The 19,611-nt window shown below is 35.4% G+C and overlaps 1 protein-coding gene across 1 annotated transcript; it reads left to right on the forward strand.

Annotated features, from left to right (window-relative positions):
* The first annotated feature begins 2,630 nt into the window (after positions 1–2,630).
* LOC145066684 (CAAX prenyl protease 1 homolog) lies at positions 2,631–4,158 on the forward strand. The gene is made up of 8 exons (XM_079013967.1): positions 2,631–2,670; positions 2,860–2,970; positions 3,046–3,128; positions 3,210–3,305; positions 3,395–3,460; positions 3,557–3,655; positions 3,740–3,853; positions 3,947–4,158. The coding sequence occupies exons 1-8, from the start codon at positions 2,631–2,633 to the stop codon at positions 4,094–4,096; spliced, it is 759 nt and encodes a 252-aa protein (XP_078870093.1). The 3' UTR covers positions 4,097–4,158.
* The last annotated feature ends 15,453 nt before the right edge of the window (positions 4,159–19,611 follow it).

Here is a 19,611-nt window from a genome sequence, read left to right on the forward strand (position 1 = left end):
AATCGGTTCAATAGGAGTTTCCTCCTAGAATTGATTGCTAGTATTTGAGGTTCCTTCACCGCTTGACTCTTGATTTTCTTCAAGGTCAATTTTCCTCCCACTGTTTCCTTGGCTTATGAATTCTCTCTCACGAAAGACTTCTCTCCTCGCCACAAAGACAACATTGTCACTCGGTCTGTAGAACAGATAACCAAAGGATTTATGTGGGTAGCCGATGAAAATACACCACTCACTTCAAGGTTCGAGCTTGTCGTGAGTCTCATGCCTCACGAAAGCCTCGCAACCCCAAATCTTGATGTGGTCTAAAGTGGGAACTTTCCCAGTCCGCATCTCGTGAGGTGTTTTGGCAACCTTCTTGGTAGGGACTAGATTAAGGATATGGGTGGCAGTCTCTAAGGCATACCCCCAGAATGAGATTGGTAATGAAGTTCGAGTCATCATGGAGCGAACCATATCTAACAAGGTTCGATTGCGCCTCTCAACCACACCATTCAGCTGTGGAGTCCTAGGAGGTGTCAATTATGAAACAATTCCACATTCCTTAAGATAGTCAAGGAACTCGATACTAAGATACTCACCACCCCGATCGGATCGGAGCATCTTTATCTTCCTGCCCAACTGATTCTCCACTTCTTGTTTAAACTCTTTGAATCTTTCAAATGTTTCTGACTTATGTTTGATTAAGTGGACATAACCATATCTACTGTAATCATCAGTAAAAGTCACATAGAATCGGTTAGCATCCCTTGTGGCGGTTTTGAAGGGTCCATACACATCTGTGTGTACGAGGTCCAATAAACCTTCAACCCTAGCACAAGCACCAGTGAAGGGTGACTTAGTCTCTTTTCCAAGTAAACAAGATTCACAACTATCATCTGACTTTAAGTTAAATAACTCCAAGACCCCGGCCTTTTGGAGTTGGCCTATGTGATTTTTGTTGACACTATTAGAAAAACAACCTTTTACGACGCGCAATCAATGACACGCGTTGATAGAGGACACACATTTGAGCGTGCCCTAAAAATTGATGTTAGTTTTCCAAAATATGAAGCATAGAGGGCACACATTTTTGCATGCCCTAAAATTAATGTCTAATAATAAAAAAACACGGAGGGCACCTTAAATAAAATGTGCGTCGTCTAACCATGTCGCTTTATAAATTTTAATGAAACGCGCATTTCATCCGAGGGGGAAATGAAATCCAAAAATTAAAAAGCCCGCTTTGTTTCCGCCGGCTGAAAACCCTAACTCATCCCCACCGAAAACCCCCTTTCTTTCTTTCTTCTCTCTCGATTCTCAAACCTCCATTCACCTTCCCCCATCTGCTGCTTCTTCGACCCTTTTGAGTGTCTCCCACCGCCGTCGACTTCCAATGAAAGACAACCTTTCTTCCTCATCACCATCTATCTAATGGGTTTTATCCATAAGAACATCCTATGTGCTCATGCAAACCCTAATGCTTGGATCTAGGTTTCTCTATTGTACAAGAAATTCATCCAAGACTGTAAACCCTAGATCTAGCATACAATAATGATATTAATATATGAATTAGGGTTTAGATCATCCCTTGATTGTTATGTAGTAATAACAATCTCAAATCCTCCTTATAATTGGCTTTAGAAAGCTTAGAGTCACAAGTGTCACTCCTCTAATGACTCACAAACACCTAAAGCAAGAGAATGAAGAAGGAGAAGAGTGGAGGCACCCAAAACGTGTAGAAACCCTAAGGAATTAGTTGGCCAGGTTTTTGGTGCCCTACGAGTCCTTAAATAGTGAGGCTATTAGGGTTATCTAACAAGGAAACCCTAATTTGACTGCTTAGGCCCTAAGCAACCCATGGACTCCCTCCTTAGAGGCCTTGGACGATTTCTAATGGGTTTCCCCATAGAATTCGTCCACTCCATCCTCTATGGAGTCCATTAGCTCAATATTCAACTATCACACAATTGACCGTTCTAGTTCCCTTTATTTAATTAATGTATTTTAGCCACAAAATTAATTCTTATTAATTCTTGACTAATATTAATTAAACAATATGTTTTCTCCTTTAATATATTATTCTCATAATATATTAACAAATCATAATTAATCCTCTCTCTCCTTAATTTATCCTATCAAGTTGCTTTGGTGAAGGCAACCCAAAAGGACCATGCACCATCGGGTCAAGTACATACCAAAATAGTTATGGACTTAGACACTTCCAAATTACTAGACTAACCTCATCGTCTTTATTCTTTACAGTTCAGAGCCAAACCCCTCTCACCACCACCGCCCTATATGAAGCCTCCAGAAACGCAATCCCGACTCCATTATCATCTTCTTCTTCTCAACGCCCATTCATTGGTTAAGTCCTAAATACATTCCAACACTTACTGCTTCTTCTTCTACCTCAACCAAATTGAGAGCCGCCGGTGTCGTAGAAAGAGAATCCTCCACCGCCGGTGTCATCAAATTTAGAGCCGCCGATGTTGTAGAAAGAGAATTCACCACCGCCAGGTTGCCACCTCTAAAGGCTTCTGGTTCATCTCCATCGCCAATTCGGAATCGTGTTCTTAGGTCACTCGAAAAGCACTCATGGTTGGTGAAACCAAAATGTGAAATCATGTTCTTAGGTCACTGGAAAAGCACTCATGGTCAATGAAATCATCAATTACGTTCTGTCACTACAAGGTTAACTTGAGGTAAGACGATAATTTGAAATTCTTGTAAATAAATCCACCGATTACAGTGGTTTTGATTTATGATACGAGTAGCATTAGTATGTTTACTGTCAATTTCTTTGCGCACAACAACTTTAAAAAATATGAAATGCGATTTTGAAGCTGCTGAACTCATACGACATTTTATTTTCTTGCATAGAAACAATTGTGTTTGTGATTGTGAAGCTGCCAACCCTTCCCAAAACTTTGGAAGGGGTAATCAGTAAGGAAAAGTTCAAAAAATCTAGAGCTTATAGTCTTGATAAAATCTATCTAATATTTTCATCATCATAATATTTATTTTCCTGCAACTTCATGTTCATCAATTCATAAGTTTTTTCCAGTAACTTCCACTTCCTTCATGGGTTTGTAACAATACTGATGGACTCTGCTATTTTGCTGTATGGGGTATTACCTTGGTTCTGGAAGGTGGGCAGTTTAGTCTTTCCCATAAAGTTCAATTATGTAACAAGTTTTTAGTTGTATTCACAACTTTTTGAATGACAACAGAAATCAGGTGATACTTTGGAATCAATTGGATTTGATTTAGAGAATGAAATGTATCATACACTTGCATTCTTAGCTGGTGTTATGATTTGGTCTCAGGTACATACGTGGGCTCTTTAGTCTTTTTCACTGCCTTTTAATTTAATCTTACTGTTGATTTACATTTTTATCTAATATACTTTTTGCAGTTGACAAACTTACCATTTTCTCTTTACTCGACTTTTCTTATTGAAGAGAGGCATAGTTTTAACAAGGTTTTATAGAACATGACTCCATTTGTTTTGATAGTTTTTTTTTATTAAATTTAAATTTGGATATAAGTTTGTAACACATGGGATTTATGATTGCAGCAAACAATCTTGCTTTTCTTTCGTGACATGATTAAAAGCATGTTTTTGGCTGTAGTTATTGGACCACCTGTTGTGGTTGCCATCATTTTAATAGTACATGTATTATTTTTTTAAACAAAATTCCTTATTTATTTATTTTTATGAACATTTGTTACATAAATAATGGTTTTTTAATCATTGCAGAAAGGTGGACCCTACTTGGCTATCTATCTTTGGGGGTTTATGTTTGTGCTATCTCTCGTCATGATGACAATCTACCTTGTTCTTATTGCACCCCTTTTCAACAAATTCACACCTGTAAGTATTCTAACAACCTTAATCTTGATTTCTTGATTGATTATTTAATTGTATTCTATCTCTGAGAAATTTCATTTGCCATGTCATCAAAAGCTGCCAGATGGCACGCTTAGGTCAAAAATTGAGAATCTTGCTTCCTCTCTCAGCTTCCCTTTAAAGAAGCTGTTTGTTGTTGATGGATCTACAAGGTCAATCCATACATGTATTGTTCTAAAGAATTATCTTTTTTTTACACTCCACTAATTGTTCTATCTGCAGGCATATATGTATGGGTTCTTTAAGAACAAGCGTATTTCATTCCGTATCAGAAATCCATATTTCAGTCTGTATCAGAAACCCATAATAAAATCTCTTTCCACCATTTAGTATTATTGAGAATAAAGTGTCCATTGTCCTGGAAAGTCTATTAATAAAGGGAGTGCATATGAACCTCTTCGCAGCATGTGTATTACCTCAAAGCTACGCGATTTTCATAAATTTGCTAAGGTTTGTTTTACTCTTCATTAATAATAACTCAAATCTCGTGTTTCTTAACTGGATAAGTTTTCTAGATTTTGAAAATTATTGATCTTCCTCAGGTTGATGCAGAACTAAACAAAGAACTAGAACGATGGAACGAATTGCTTAAGAATGAAGCAGTAAAGCTCTGCCAAGAGAATTACTTCACTTCAGGATTTTTCGAGGGCAGTGAGAGTAATTCTGTTGTTGATTCTTATGAATTGAAGGTAAAAATATCATGGTTTTGATTTGTTTGTGGCATATGTATTTTTACTTTCTGTGTTTGCTTTAGCTGGTTTGATTTGATCATTATAAGATTCTTCTTTCTACTACATCTGTTTCATAGTAAGAGATACTTCTCAATTTTGAAACCATATTTAGAACCCTAAGCAGTATAATGCAGTTTTCAGCTATAATTCAGCTGTATAACTTCAAGCATCCAACTTGATTATGATTAAATGGAAAAACACAACTTACTTTGATTAGACATATAGTTGCAAACCCTAATTCAACGTCACCTTACTATTAGTTTCGGTTTTCTGCATTTCAACTTTTTGAATTGTTTGCTAGTGTATGCATACTTTGGATATTTCTAGTTGTTTGAATTTTTTTTTTCTATCATCTATCCGTGTTTGTGTCTATTAAGTAAGAAAGAAAGAAATTATTTATATTTTGTGGTGTGGTCTAATTCATATGATAGGTGGAAAGAATATTGGAGAAAGGGAAATAGATGCATTGTTGATTCAGGTGATGTATTAAAAGTTGTTCCGGGTGTATTAAAAGTTGTATCTTAGATTTCATTAAGATGATGGTTTATACTTGAAGTCATACATGAAGTCCAACCATTTTTGTCCCATATTCCTTGTATAGTTGCTATGGGGGAGCAATGGTTGCCTAAAATGTGGTATTCACTTTATTTTTTGCTCATTATATTCTTAATATGTAAACATATATCATTTGTTTGTTACTGTTCAAGATTTGACAATTATTATCAAAATAAACCTCCTGGAATGCCTTTATGAACCACCTAGGCTGGTGAGCTATCTTCCCATTTAAATATACATCTTTCTATCATTAAGGACAAAATGCTTTTTTTTTTTACTCAAAATAACCACCAAGTTATAATTTTACTCTTCAATATTTGATTATATTTGCAATTGTAGACCATTAATTGCTTCACTTTGGCATATATATATATATATATATATATATTACTTTTCCTATCTCAGGCAGTAGCAGGACCATGCCATAGCATCACCCTGACTTCCAATGGTTTTGTTTCCATTATTTGGTCTGATAACTCTAGCTAACTTGGTTATGAGACTGTTTGACTATTTTTAACATGGGTCAAAGAAAAACTAAAACATCTTATTGAAATTTTGCAGGCTGGTGGACTATTATTTTTTATGTTTGAGTTGGTTCTCAACTTGTAGAAGAATAACATAAAATATTTTGGCATCTTAGTGTAAAAAATAATATTTGAAATCATAAGTTCCTTAGTAATACTTTATTGTGTTACATGTACTTTATTACTTACTCATAATATATACTTCAATCTGATTATTGATTATGTTTGGTGAGATCATGTTCTATGCTCTTGATGTTGCATCTGATAGGGAACCAAAAGTGAGGGGTTAGGAGTGAGCAGATGCTTTTATAACCAATGCTTTACAATATTGAAGGAAATTTGGATAAAGTGCAACATGAACTATAGAAGGCGAAATTAATGCTTAATGAAATGTTTACGACTTTGCCACTTGAACCTGCACTTTCAACAGTTCCTTTGGATTACAAAAATAACACCATTCGGTTAAATAGGTACTGTTTAGAATCTTTCATGTATATATGACTATATGTACTTCATACAAGTTTACATGATACTCTTCAATAAATATAGTTACTTTCTACTACTTTGTGACTTTTTTTCCCCTGACACTTGAAATAACAGGGCAAGGAGAGCATTCTAAACATTCTGGAAACTTTAAAAGAAGAGGGATATGGGTACACAGAAGATTTTGGAAGTTTTATTCATGTTTCTTGTAGATGACTTGGTCGTTCACTTTGCAACAAAGCCTCCATCACTTGGTATGTGTTGTTATCTTCTCTCTAGTCTTTACTTACACTAATTTTACTCAAAGTGGCATATTTCTATCTGTGCTTGTGCTTGACATAACAAGTGTTATTGGCTACTTGTTGTGACTTTGAAGGGGTATGATTCTCATCACATCACTGAAGAACATCTAGGTGGCAAAATAATATCACGTCTGTTCTTCTTTGTGCTTTTGAAACTGCAAGAGATGTTGGAGCCCTTAGAGAACCTAAGGACAAACTGGAGAAGTGAGTTGAAGAGCTGACATGGAGATTAGACTTTGAAAAGCATTTGGCGGTATATTTTTTTTTATATTTCTTGTATCTAATTAGTTTGTAAATTTTTGTTACAACTATTGATTTTTTTATCTTTCCATGGAACGATTATTTGTATGACATTAAATTTTATGCAATGGATTGTATTTTTTGTATATGATATTTTATTTTCTATTATGAGACATTAAATACAAATTTAATTTGAAAATTAGTAAATCTATAAATAATATTTTTTTTAAACATTTAAAATTATGATACGCAAGAATCTGTGTCATCTTCATTATGACATGGCCTTTCTTGACAGGGGCTTTCTTGATATGCATTGCGTGTCATTAACACTCGCTTCGTAAGGTTACGACACACGAATGCGTGTCGTCTTCCTTTATGACAGGGCCTTTCTTGATATGCATTGCGTATCGTAAACGCACGTCGTAATTGTGCGTCGTAAATGCGCGTCGTCTCTCTTTATGGCAGAGCCTTTCTTGACGCGCATTTGCGCGTCATCTGAGCCTTTTACGACGCACAATGAGCGTCGTAAAAGGCTATTTTTCTAGTAGTGTGACATGTCCAAGATGACAATGCCACAAGGATGCCTTATCCAAACTAGTGGAAGAATCAATATGCAATAGATTATTTCCTAAGTTGTCTACAACCGACCCAGTTTCATATACACCATCACAAGGTAATGCTTGAAAATAAAAAAACACCATTATAAAAAGCATTAATACCACAACATTCATTATCAAATGAAAAAGTAAATCCTTGTTTGTACAAACTATGAAAGGAAATAATATTTCTTACCATTTCAGACGATTAACATCATTTATTCAAATCTAATATTAACCCACTACTAAGCGATAAAGAATAAACTCCAATCTTGGTGACAAGTGAAGCTTTCTTATTCCCCATGATCAAGTTTATCTTACCGTGCTCCACATCCTCACTTCTTTTTAGGCCCTGCAAATCAGAGAAAATGTGAATTCCACACCTTGTATCAAGGACCCAAGAATTACTATGTGGTGAGTTATTAGACAATATAGTGTAAATACCTGCATGGGTGGGTTTAACTTTCCCATCCTTAATATCATGCAAGTACTTGGGGCAGCTTCGCTTCCAGTGCCCTTTTTCCTGACAGTAGAAGCATTGTGCATCCTTCGGGTTGGAAGAGGGAGTGGCAGAACCACCTTTGGTTCCGCTCGAAGAGGATCCATCAAGAGAATTTCCCTTGGTACCCTTAGAAGGGGTCTTCCTCTTTTTCCCTTTCCCTTGCCCGATTGCCAGAACAGGGGCTGTGGTAGGAGTGGTAACAACATTCTTACCTTTGAGACTACTTTCAACAGTCCTCAAAAGCCCTTGAAGTTTGCTAAGTGTGACCTCCTCCTTGTTCATATGATAGGTCATGTGGAACTGATCATAACAGGAGGGTGAGGAGTGTAGAATGATATCTATTGCTAAATCTTCATCAAACTTCACATTTAACTTAAGCAAACGATCCACGAATCTCTGCATTTTCTGCAGGTGGCCCGTGATAGACTCTTCATCCTTCATTTTTCTTGTTATCATGGAGGTGATGATTTCATACCTTTCCTGAAGAGCACTCTGATGGTATCTTTCCATCATGTCATGGTGCATCTCATAAGGGTAGATATCTTCATAGGATTTCTGGAGTTCTGTTGTCATGGTAGCCAACATGATACAAGATACCTTAGTGTCATCCTTATTATGTGTAGTGTACTTAGCAATCTCCTCGAGGACATATTCCTTGTCCTCATAACGAGTGACCATCCTTATGTTCCTAATCCAATCATTAAAATTAGCTCCATCAAAGACGACTCTCCCACAAAGGTTCATGAAAGAGAAGGAGCCAGTAGGGTTTGATCCAGAAGCATTATTGGAAGACATCTGAAAAGGAAGAAAGACAAGTTTAGATTAGATAAAGAGTCCTTAATAAGACACCCAAATGAAATATTAAGTCTAGGACCCAACACAATATTCTATAACTTGGAAGATGGATGTCGTAATCCAAGTTACAAAATATTTGAAAGTAGGTAAACGACGATTTACCAATTTCCACCATGAAAAACGAAATATATTATTAGGTTTTAATTGGATTGAAAACTCCTAGATCTTTTGAGATTCATTGAACAATTCAATGGCATGTTTAAATCTCGATTATGCCCTTCAGGTTTGTAACTGGGATACCGAGGATCACAAACAAGGTGTGAATAACCATGCAAATTAACTTGGTACTCTTAATTTTATCACCTAATCGATGTGTCGTTTAACCACACACGCTCCACCGATCTATGATAAACCTTAAGCCACATTTTTGTCACCCTTGTTAAGTCCAAGTTAGTGTCTCGGTTAACCACACACGCTCCACTAATGACTTTAGCAAGGTGCAAAGTGTAATTTCATGGGTTAGCATCAATTTCACATTTTCCTAAAGTAACTAAGATTGGGAATTTATAAAAGGTTTAGTTACTTTATATTTATCATTATACTTTTTATGAGAATTATATTCTTTGTCCTACCCATTCGGCTAACGACCCTCCACCAGTCAAGAAAGCAGTGGGTGAGAGTGGACACCCATTAAGCTGCCATTTTATACGCAACAACCTTATACCCCCTTATAGACCGACTTCGTGAATAAGGCCTACTAACGGTAAGACTGACTTGTTCTTATATATATATATATATATATATATATATATATATATAATTAACTTATAATACTATAAAGTATAAGGGTTGAATTTTAAGCTTTCAAAATTCTAGGTATTGGAATTAAAGTTTTCTAAAGTGACTTTACAAATTCCAAAACTTGAGGGTAAGTTTGGAAACTATTCAAAACCTTTCATTTCTATAACTTATGAGTTTTAATGATTTTAATGGAAACGGCCTTTGGAATTCCATAACTCGAGGACAAGTTATGGAGTCCATTAAAAACATTTAGATCAATAATTAAACTAAAAAGCATGTCAAATAATTTCTATGATCTAACAAAACTCGTAAGCATGAATAATTCATGTCAACAATTTTCAAGAATCATATGAACTTAATATAAAACTTGAAACTTTGAGAATTATCTATCAATGTGACAAGCAAGAACATTACCCTTTAGAAAAACAGGTTTCTAGGTTCAAAAAACAGTTTAGGTTAATGGTCCTCATCCAATTTCAAGCAAAAACTCGAAATTCTGCACACAGTTGCATCACCACGTCGTGGTAAAGACTGTCACGTCGTGGTGAGCAGTCAATTGCAAAAAATGGTAGAATTTCAACTTTGAAAAAACTTGTAGCATCAAGCATAACTGGAAACAGCCTAGGCTCTGATACCACTGAAGGGTTTTGAGCATTCTAACACTACTATGGTGTACATGCAACCCTAGAAACCTTGGATCTATGTTTTCTCTATTATACATGCAAAATTTCATTTTTCCAAGGTTTCATCCTAAAATCATGGGGTATATGTAATATAAAAACTAGTAGAATGACATACCTTTTCTTGTAGCTTTGATTTTGTAATACCTTGTGAGCCTAGCACCCCAAATGTGATGCCTCAAATGCTTCACACAACACCACCAACAACGTGGAATAACTTGAGAGAAGATTCTTATGCACCGAAAATTGGCTAGCCCTCACTTTTATCACTTAAGTGCCGATTTGACAAGGATGAGACTTCTTTATATAGTGTGCGCATTAGGGTTACACCATGTAACTCATGCCTTTCCATATTCCTCATGATCCATGGGTTTAAACCTCCATGGAGTATCCATGGGTAGCCACATGGGTTTAGCCCATCATGAAGAACTATGGATCATAAAGAGTTGGGCCACATGAACCATGGATCAATAAACCCATGGGTATGGATTTGGGCTATGGGTTATACCCATGACTCTTGGATTCTCACACATATAAATAAATGCTTCTAGCCCAAAAATTGTGACTTACTCTAGTCTAAGAGTTCATGGAGTTTTTGGTGCATGGAGATTCTCTCTCAAGTTCATTCTTTGTCCATGATGTGTTGTGATTCCACTTGAGGCCTCCACATAATTGGGGCTAAGCTCTTAAGGCTAGATACATCAATACTTCAAGCTCCACAATAAGGTATGTTATCCTAACTAGATTCTTGTGTTGTATATGACAATTGTATGCTAGTTATAGGTAATACCTTGGAAAGTTCATATTTGCATGTATAATAGAGAAAACATAGATCCAAGGTATTTAGAGTTGCATGAACACCATAGGAGTTTTAGTATGCTCATAACCCAACAATGGTATCAGAGCCTAGGCTTGTTTTCACTTATACTTGTTGCAAACTGCTTAAAAATCGAAGTTTTGTGTTGTCTGGACAGGGGGGCCGATGAGTCCATGAAGGGGCTCGACGAGTCCAAGGCAAAAACGAACCAACTCGACGAGTTGGTTCATGCACTCGACGAGTTGGACCCCATGACAACATATCTTCGAGTTTTGGTGCTGGAATTGGTCTAGAATCATTACCTTTGACTGTTTTGGACTTATAAAACCTGTTTTTAATGTGGTAATGATTATGTTAAACCAATTTCAATGCTATAATCAAAGTTTCAAGTTTATATATGTTTATGTAATTCTTGAAAATTATTGATTATGAATATTCATGCTTGTGAGTTTTTGTTAGATCATAGGAATTATGTGCAAATTGTTTTGTTAGTGTAATTCTTGATTCTAATGAAATTGTATGGACTCCATAACTTGTCCTTAAGTTATTGATTCCCTAAAGTTTTGTGTTACCTTGTTTATGAGTTGATTTAGATTAATAAAAAATGATGCGTTAGATGTTTTCAATCCATATTGATCTAAACAAAGTTCATAAAATGTGTTTTTGTAACTAGTCCTCAAGTTATATGAAAAGTCTTATTTATGAATCTTAAAACTCATAAAAGTGTCATAGGTTACACAAAAATGAAGAGTCTTTTTCATTAAATTGTTTTATGACTCCATAACTTGTCCTCAAGTTATGGATGTTTAAGAGTCAGTTCTTTAAAAGTGTTATTAAAGAATAAGGAGTTACATAAAAAGAAGATTCTTCATTTTAATGTACGTTAAACTCATAAGTTATGAATATGAAAAGTTTTGAATAGTTTCAAAACTTGCCCTCAAGTTTTGGAATTTGTAAAGTCTTACACTCTAATACCTTAATTCCAAATAAAAACCTTAGAATTTTAAGAGTTTAATTATTATATATATGTATAAGAATAAGTTAGTCTTACCATTAGTAGGCCTCATTCACGAAGCCGGTCTATAAGGGGGGTATAAGGTTACTGCCTATAAAATGGCAGTTTAATGGGTGTCCACTCTCACCCACCGCTTCCTTGATTAGTGGAGGGTCGTTAGCCGAATGGGTAGGAAAGGACTATAATTCTCCCTTCATTATAAGTTTAATGATAAATACTAAGTAACTAAACACTTATAAATTCCCAATCTTAGTTACTTAGGAAAATGTGAAATGGTGCTAACCCATGAAATTACACTTTGCACCTTTGTTAGGTCGTTAGTGTAGCGTGTATGGTTAACCGGCACACTAACATGGGACTGACAATGTGTGGCAAAGGGTGACTTAAGTTTTATCATAAATCGATGGAGCGTGTGTAGTTAACCGACACATCGATTAGGTGATAAAATTAAGGGTACCAAGTCAATTTGCATGGTTATTCACACCTTGTTTGTGATCCTCGGCATTCCAGTCACAAACTTGAGAGGGCACAATCGAGATTCAAACATGCCATTGAAAGTTCAATGTATCTCAAAAGATCTAGGAGTTTCAAATCCAATTAAAACTTAATGAATAATTTTGTTTTTCATGGTGGAAATTGGTAAATCGTCATTTACCTACCTTCAAGTATTCTATAGCTTGGATCACGACATCCCTCTTCCAAGTTATAAAATAGTTTGTTGGGTCCTAGCTTTAATATTTCATATTGGGTGTTATGTTAAGGACTTTAAATCAACTAAACTTGAATTTCTCCCATTATAGATGTCTTGTTAAGACATCTATGGTCTTCCTAAATCCTTAGGAACAAGCTTTCCTAATGAAGATGATATCCCAAATGGAAATCAAGGTGAAAGATCAATCCCTTTGTTGTGCATTAATGGGATTGGAAAATCATGCTTCACTTCCTCCACCTCTTCTTATTATTCTCCCTATCCAACAAGTTCAAATACTTGAGAATTCTAAGTTACTCAATCCCTGTTGGCAAGCCGGGAGAGTCGGGTGTCAAAGTCTCAAGGCAGCTGACTGTTGACTTGGTTCTTCAGTCACTCCCTGATGACAGATCCTGACACGACCCTTAGTGATCTTACCTATTTGCTTGATAATGCTAAATCAGCAATGATTTGGGGCATTAATAAAAGTAAATTAGATTGGAAGATCTACTTCCCGAACCTAGTTGGACATTGACAATGGTGACATTGGAAGTCCAGAAAAACTTTCTTTTCCCAATGGAAAGGGATCGACCATGGTCGAGTCAGTTGACCTAATGGTAAAGAGAATGGCTAAGTCTGAGATAGTCTCGTATACCATTTCCAAAGAGTCCATATGTTTCTTTTGCCAAAGGAAGGGGCATTAGTTGCGAAGCTACCGAATTTACCTAAAAGGTCCATAAGGATAGTAAAGTCAAATGTTTGACACTACTTTAGGTAAAGCCCATTATCTAACTCCATTAAGATCCTATTTGGAGATTCTTACGATATAATGCAATGTAATTGCATTTTGATGTTTTGGAAGAATCAAAGGAAGCTTAAAGAAAGAGTGTGCTGATTCTGATCGCATGGTTCGATGACCAGAATTTTGAGCTGCTGCATAAAAGTTATGAAATATTGTTTAGGAATAGATAAAAACAAGTTGTCATATGTATTTGCATTGTAAGAATAAGTTTTTACGCAAGTTTTAAAATAAAAGAAAATTTTTGTTTTTTATTTATTTATTTTAAGTATCCTTACAATGGAATTTGTGAAAAACTTGTTGTTTATATGTTTCCATTGATAAGCAATATTGGTAAATGGATTTGATTCTTTCATTTGTGGTAGTGTCATAATTTACCAGATACGGAAAGATTTTCATCACCCAAGGTTTCAGTTGGATAGAAACTTGGAAATCATGCAACTTGTATTGTATGATGAATGAGAATTTTATTCTTTTGTAATTTAAGACTAATTCCTTGTTCACATGTATATGTGAGTCAAGTGAAGGACAAAGGGATAGAGTACACATTCTTGTGTACTGGTCAAGTCCACCACAAAAGATCGATAAGACTATTCGTCATGATTTACTAAAGTTTAGTAAATATGGTTATACTTACAAGTTTGAGTATAATTCTGAAGCATTGGAAAAGTTTCAATGTATGGCAGGACGGATAAGAAGAATCAAATAAGGCAGAAAGATAAAGTTTTCTCCAATCTGAAGAGATGAGAGAGTACTTGAGTATCTTGTTTTATGAGTATCTTAGTTATTATGAAACCATATCACAATTGATCATCTAAAGACACCTTGGTGCATTTTTTTGGCTAAGAAGAGGAATCGTGAATTGTTGAAATGGTTAAATCAAAAGATAAATCACATTTCGTTCAAAAAACAAGTCTTGGAGTCATACTCTAAAATTGTAACTTGAGTGACATAATTTTAAGAAAGGTTTATAACACTTATCAAATATAGAGTGTAACGCCCGCGTTTCTAGGCTAGGCATTATCATTGATGTAATAGTCTAGGTTAACCCTTGTAACTCTTTTTTGAGTATTAATGATGAAATATTTGAGTATTATGTGAATTATGTGAATTGTGTGTTTATTTTCTTAATTATTATAATTTAATGAATTAAGAATAAAATAAGCATCAAAATTAAAGTATGAGATAATCCCGATATCTTTGCATAAAGATGTAGTGGTCGAAACAAGGATTCCGAAGATATAAAGAATGACGAAATCCGAGTTATAACGAAGAAGTTATGACCTGTCGAAGTTTCGCGACAGAACCGACAACGCTGAATGACGTAAAAAGTGAAATTTACGTTAGAGCAATATTTAGCCTTAGTGATCTAAACGAAAGTTGTAGAGTTCGTTAAACCGAGAGCGTGCATAAAAAGAACGCCCAAATCTTACTTCGTATGAAGAAGTTATGATTTTTCGAAGTTTGGACTTAGCAGTATGCAGCCCGAATACTCGATTTGAGATCGAGCGGTTTTTAGCCGAAACAATCTAAACGAGAATCGAAGGTCTCGTTAATAGGAATAAAACGATAAAAAGATAGACGAAAACGGACGTCGGATGAAGAAGTTATGATTTTATAACGGAGTTTTCCTGTCCCGGCCTACTAAAAATAAATAATAAAAATCAAAATCAAAATTAGCCGACGGAGTCTAAACGAAAGTTGTAGAGCGTAGTCTCACCTACGTGGGGATATTAAGAATGTAGAAAACGGAGTTAATATGAGGAAGATATGAATTTTTGAAGTTTATTAAATATTTTCGATATTTAATTTAAATATATATTAACCGATATTATCCTTGGGGGAGTCAGCGACCTTATCGTCATTACGCCCAGCGTAATTTCATATTACGCCCAGCGTAATTTGAAGTTCCAGCCCCTATAAAAGGAGGTCGAGGGCAACCGAGTTGTTTGCTCATTTCTTCCCTTTTTCTCGCGTTTTTGCCTCGTTTTTCGTGCAAGAATTATCCCGAAGCCCCGGCATCATTCCCGAGCCCCGTAGCAAGTCCCGAGGTCCCGAAGATCCCGAGAAGTAAGATTCCCGAGCCGATGCTCTGCCCGCGAGGAGTCTGGTTTTTGTGAAGATCTTCCAGATCTGCCGAAGAATACTACTCTACAAGCCGTAGTGATGTCCGATCATCTTCTGATCAAGTGAGTGTGTAGTTACTTTCTTCTAACGCATAATTATGAAGTATTTTATATAAAATACGTGTTATGTGTATACTTTGTTGTTATATGTGTGAATGTATATTCACTTTCTTCTATCTCATAGATCTGATTTATTCTCTATGAAATACGTGTTATGTGGGTGTGCCTCATCTGTTATGTGGAATATGTATTGAATGAAAATGCTATACAGGTTTTAAACTATGTATAAAAATATGTATTTTTATCTACTAATATGTCGGGTAGAACATGGGTAGATAGTTGATGTGTAATAAACAGATGAGAGGCCTCGATGTTGTTTTGATCCAGTCATCTAGTGGAATTTAGATGACGACCACAGACTTTTCTAGACAGTCCAGTGGAACGCTAGCAGGCTCATAACCTATAGGTGTTAATGAACTTGGGTGTTCATTTGTTGTATTCCGTCCCCCTCATGGTTGCCTTATTTGACTTATATTGCTGAGGAACCCCCGAAGCATGTGTTGTCGCCCCGATGAAATATTCTTAGACTAGGTCCCTTATGTTAGTTGTCTTAGGGACGTAAAGTGAGAATAACGGGAATGGGTAATTGGGTTATTGTTGGTTGGTGGAAGTTAAATATGATTATTTATTGTGGGTTGAAAACCCTATATGCTCACCAGGCTCACAAGCCTGACCCACTCAGTTTTATTTGTATTACAGGAAGTGGCGCAAGGGCATAAGATGGATGAACCATCAAGTTGTTTTGTTTACAAGTCTGTATATGTATATATTTGTTGAAGGACTTGTAATGTTATCGTTTATGCTTTATGGTCTGTATCGGAACATGACATCCCGAGTTTTGATTATATAATGAAAATACATTTCTTTTATGAAATGCTTTGGTAAACATTGTTTTATCACGTTTTGTTTTTGGGAACAAATTCCGCAACTCTTTCAAATCAAAAGGATTTACTCTGAAATTATTTTAAAAGCATAAATGAAAATCGGTCTTTTCTGGCCGAGATTTTGGGGATGTCACATAGAGTAACATGGTTCTTACTCTTGTATATTTGAGTTTGGTAAGTTGTGATGTTTTGGATAAAACAAAGACCAACTAAGACCAAGTGTGTGAAGTATCTATCTTGATAAGAATCCGCACTCACTCTTGAATATTTGTTTTGACAAGGAATGGTTCTTAACAAGAGAATCATATATGTCAAGAGGACAGTGGGAGTCCTAAACGATCTTGAGATAGTTTCAAGAACTAATCAAGAGTATTGTTAATAACTAGCCCACGACTCGAGGTTTGTAACCTATCGTGTTGATATTTTCTTGTTTTTGTGCCCATTCCAGTTTAAGTTGACTATGCTTGTGAGTTCTATAAGTTCTCAATTGTTTGCATAACAACCTGGAAGCATTGGTAGGCACTTGTGCTGCCGGGTGGCAAGAAAATGAGATTGGGCAAGTTCAGTCCATATGAGTTTGGATTTGTCACTAACCTTGTCTTGTGATTATGGTTTTGACAAATTCACATGGATAGGAAAACTTACGCCATAGAAAATCTAAGTGTCATAAAGTTTCTCTCCGATTCATGAAAATGATGGTGAGGAAGCTCTTTCACTAAGTAGATTTTCAGTAAATAGTAATTATGATATTTGCATTCTCAAAGTCATTAGTGGAGCATGTGTGGTTAACCGGCACACTAACATAGACTTGTGAGAAATGGCAAAGGTTTAAAAAATTGAGACTATGATTACGACATCCTTTTTCATAGTTCTGAAATTGTTTAGACACACATGTGTGATATCTAAGGAAAGGTGTATGATTTTGATAAAGTTTTATCAAAGCATCTCGTATCAGAAATATGAACTTTGGTAAGAAAATCAATAAAGTATTGATTTCTAGAAGTCCAGCTGATTTCTGAGTACATGTCAAAGCTAGTGGGAGCATAAGTGTTATGCTAGTAATCATCATTTTAGTGGGAGAATGATAATTATGTTAAGTGTTGCAAGTTAGCAATGTTAATTATAGAAAACAAAAGTTTCAATTCGCTTTGAAAAAAAAGTTGTTTTGCTATAATTAAAGGGGTGGATTTTATACTTCATTCCAATTCTACAAGCTTAGATTGAGCTTTTAGTCAACTTTAGTCAAAGATATATATGAATGTTATGTTGGAATGGTTCAACATAAGTAAATTCTATATAGGTTGCATTCTCAAAATTCGATTATGATTACGGCATCCCTCTTCATAGTTTGAATTGTGAGAATATGGAAAATAAAAAGGAATAAAACCAGACATGACTAAAATGATTAAACAATTGTCGAGGATAATCTAAGGTTTACTTAAGATTGGTTGATCGTGGACAATTGGAAATATAATGTAAACTCTGGAAAAGACCATATTGACATATTCTGAAAAGAGGCAACTCTTGTTTAGAAGTGATATTCACAATGGTAATATGGCATTGTTTCCATAGGTGGAAGTTATTCTCTGAATCTGTGTAAGATTAGAAAACTTAATGCAAAGAAGGATGTTCAAAGGAATGTACTTTGAATATGAGACTTCGTTTCCATGGAATGGATCTCTATTGGAATACTTTGTAATGTCTGTTGCCAAGTCTTTATGACTTTTGTGCATAGTCATTACAACTTACAAGAGAATTATTGCATATAAGTTTAGAATCTAACAGATTACAGTAAATGACAAGAGTTTGGTATTCTTACATTTACAAAAGGGATTGGGGATTGTGAAATGAGCATCATTGGAGTCGTGTTCAATTGATCTATTTCACAAAAGAAAGGATCATAGGCAAACATAGTATGCATGCTTGGTGTATGGCATGACTATTGTTTCAATTCAATGTATGGCAGGATGGATAAGAAGAATCAAATAAGGTAGAAAGATAAAGTTTTCTCCAATCTGAAGAGATGAGAGAGCACTTGAGTATCTTGTTTTATGATTATCTTAGTTATTATGAAACCATATCACAATTGATCCTCTAAAGACACCTTGGTGCATTTTTTTGGCTAAGGAGAGGAATCGTGAATTGTTGAAATGGTTAAATCAAAAGATAAATCAAACTTCTTTCCAAAAACAAGTCTTGGAGTCATACTCTAAGATTGTAACTTGAGTGACATAATTTTAAGAAAGGTTTATAACACTTAGCAAATGTAGAGTAACATGGTTCTTACTCTTGTACATTTGAGTTTGGTAAGTTGTGATGTTTTGGATAAAACAAAGACCAACTAAGACCAAGTGTGTGAAGTATCTATCTTGATAAGAATCCGCATTGACTCTTGAATATTTGTTTTGAAAAGGAATGGTTCTTAACAATGGAATCCTATATGTCAAGAGGACAGTGGGAGTCCTAAAAGATCTTGAGATAGTTTAAAGAACTAATCAAGAGTATTGTTAATAACTAGCCCACGACTTGAGGTTTGTAACCTATCGTGTTGATATTTTCTTGTTTTTATGCCCATTCCAGTTTAAGTTGACTATGCTTGTGAGTTCTATAGGTTCTCAATTGTTTGCATAACAACCTAGAAGCATTGGTAGGCACTTGTGCTGCCGGGTGGCAAGAAAATGAGATTGGGCAAGTTCAGTCCATATGAGTTTGGATTTGTCACTAACCTTGTCTTGTGATTATGGTTTTGACAAATTCACATGGATAGGAAAACTTACGCCATAGAAAATCTAAGTGTCATAAAGTTTCTCTCCGATTCATGAAAATGATGGTGAGGAAACTCTTTCACTAAGTAGATTTTCAGTAGATAGTAATTATGATATTTGCATTCTCAAAGTCATTAGTGGAGCGTGTGTGGTTAACCGGCACACTAACATAGACTTGTGAGAAATGGAAAAGGTCTAAAAAATTAAGACTATGATTACGACATCTTTTTTCATAGTTCTGAAATTGTTTAGACACACATGTGTGCTATCTAAGGAAAGGTGTATGATTTTGATAAAGTTTTATCAAAGCATCTCGTATCAGAAATATGAACTTTGGTAAGAAAATCAATAAAGTATTG

Source organism: Lactuca serriola, chromosome 8, assembly GCF_051521515.1.
Source record: "Lactuca serriola cultivar US96UC23 chromosome 8, Lser_US96UC23_V15, whole genome shotgun sequence".
Classification (NCBI taxonomy): Eukaryota; Viridiplantae; Streptophyta; class Magnoliopsida; order Asterales; family Asteraceae; genus Lactuca; species Lactuca serriola.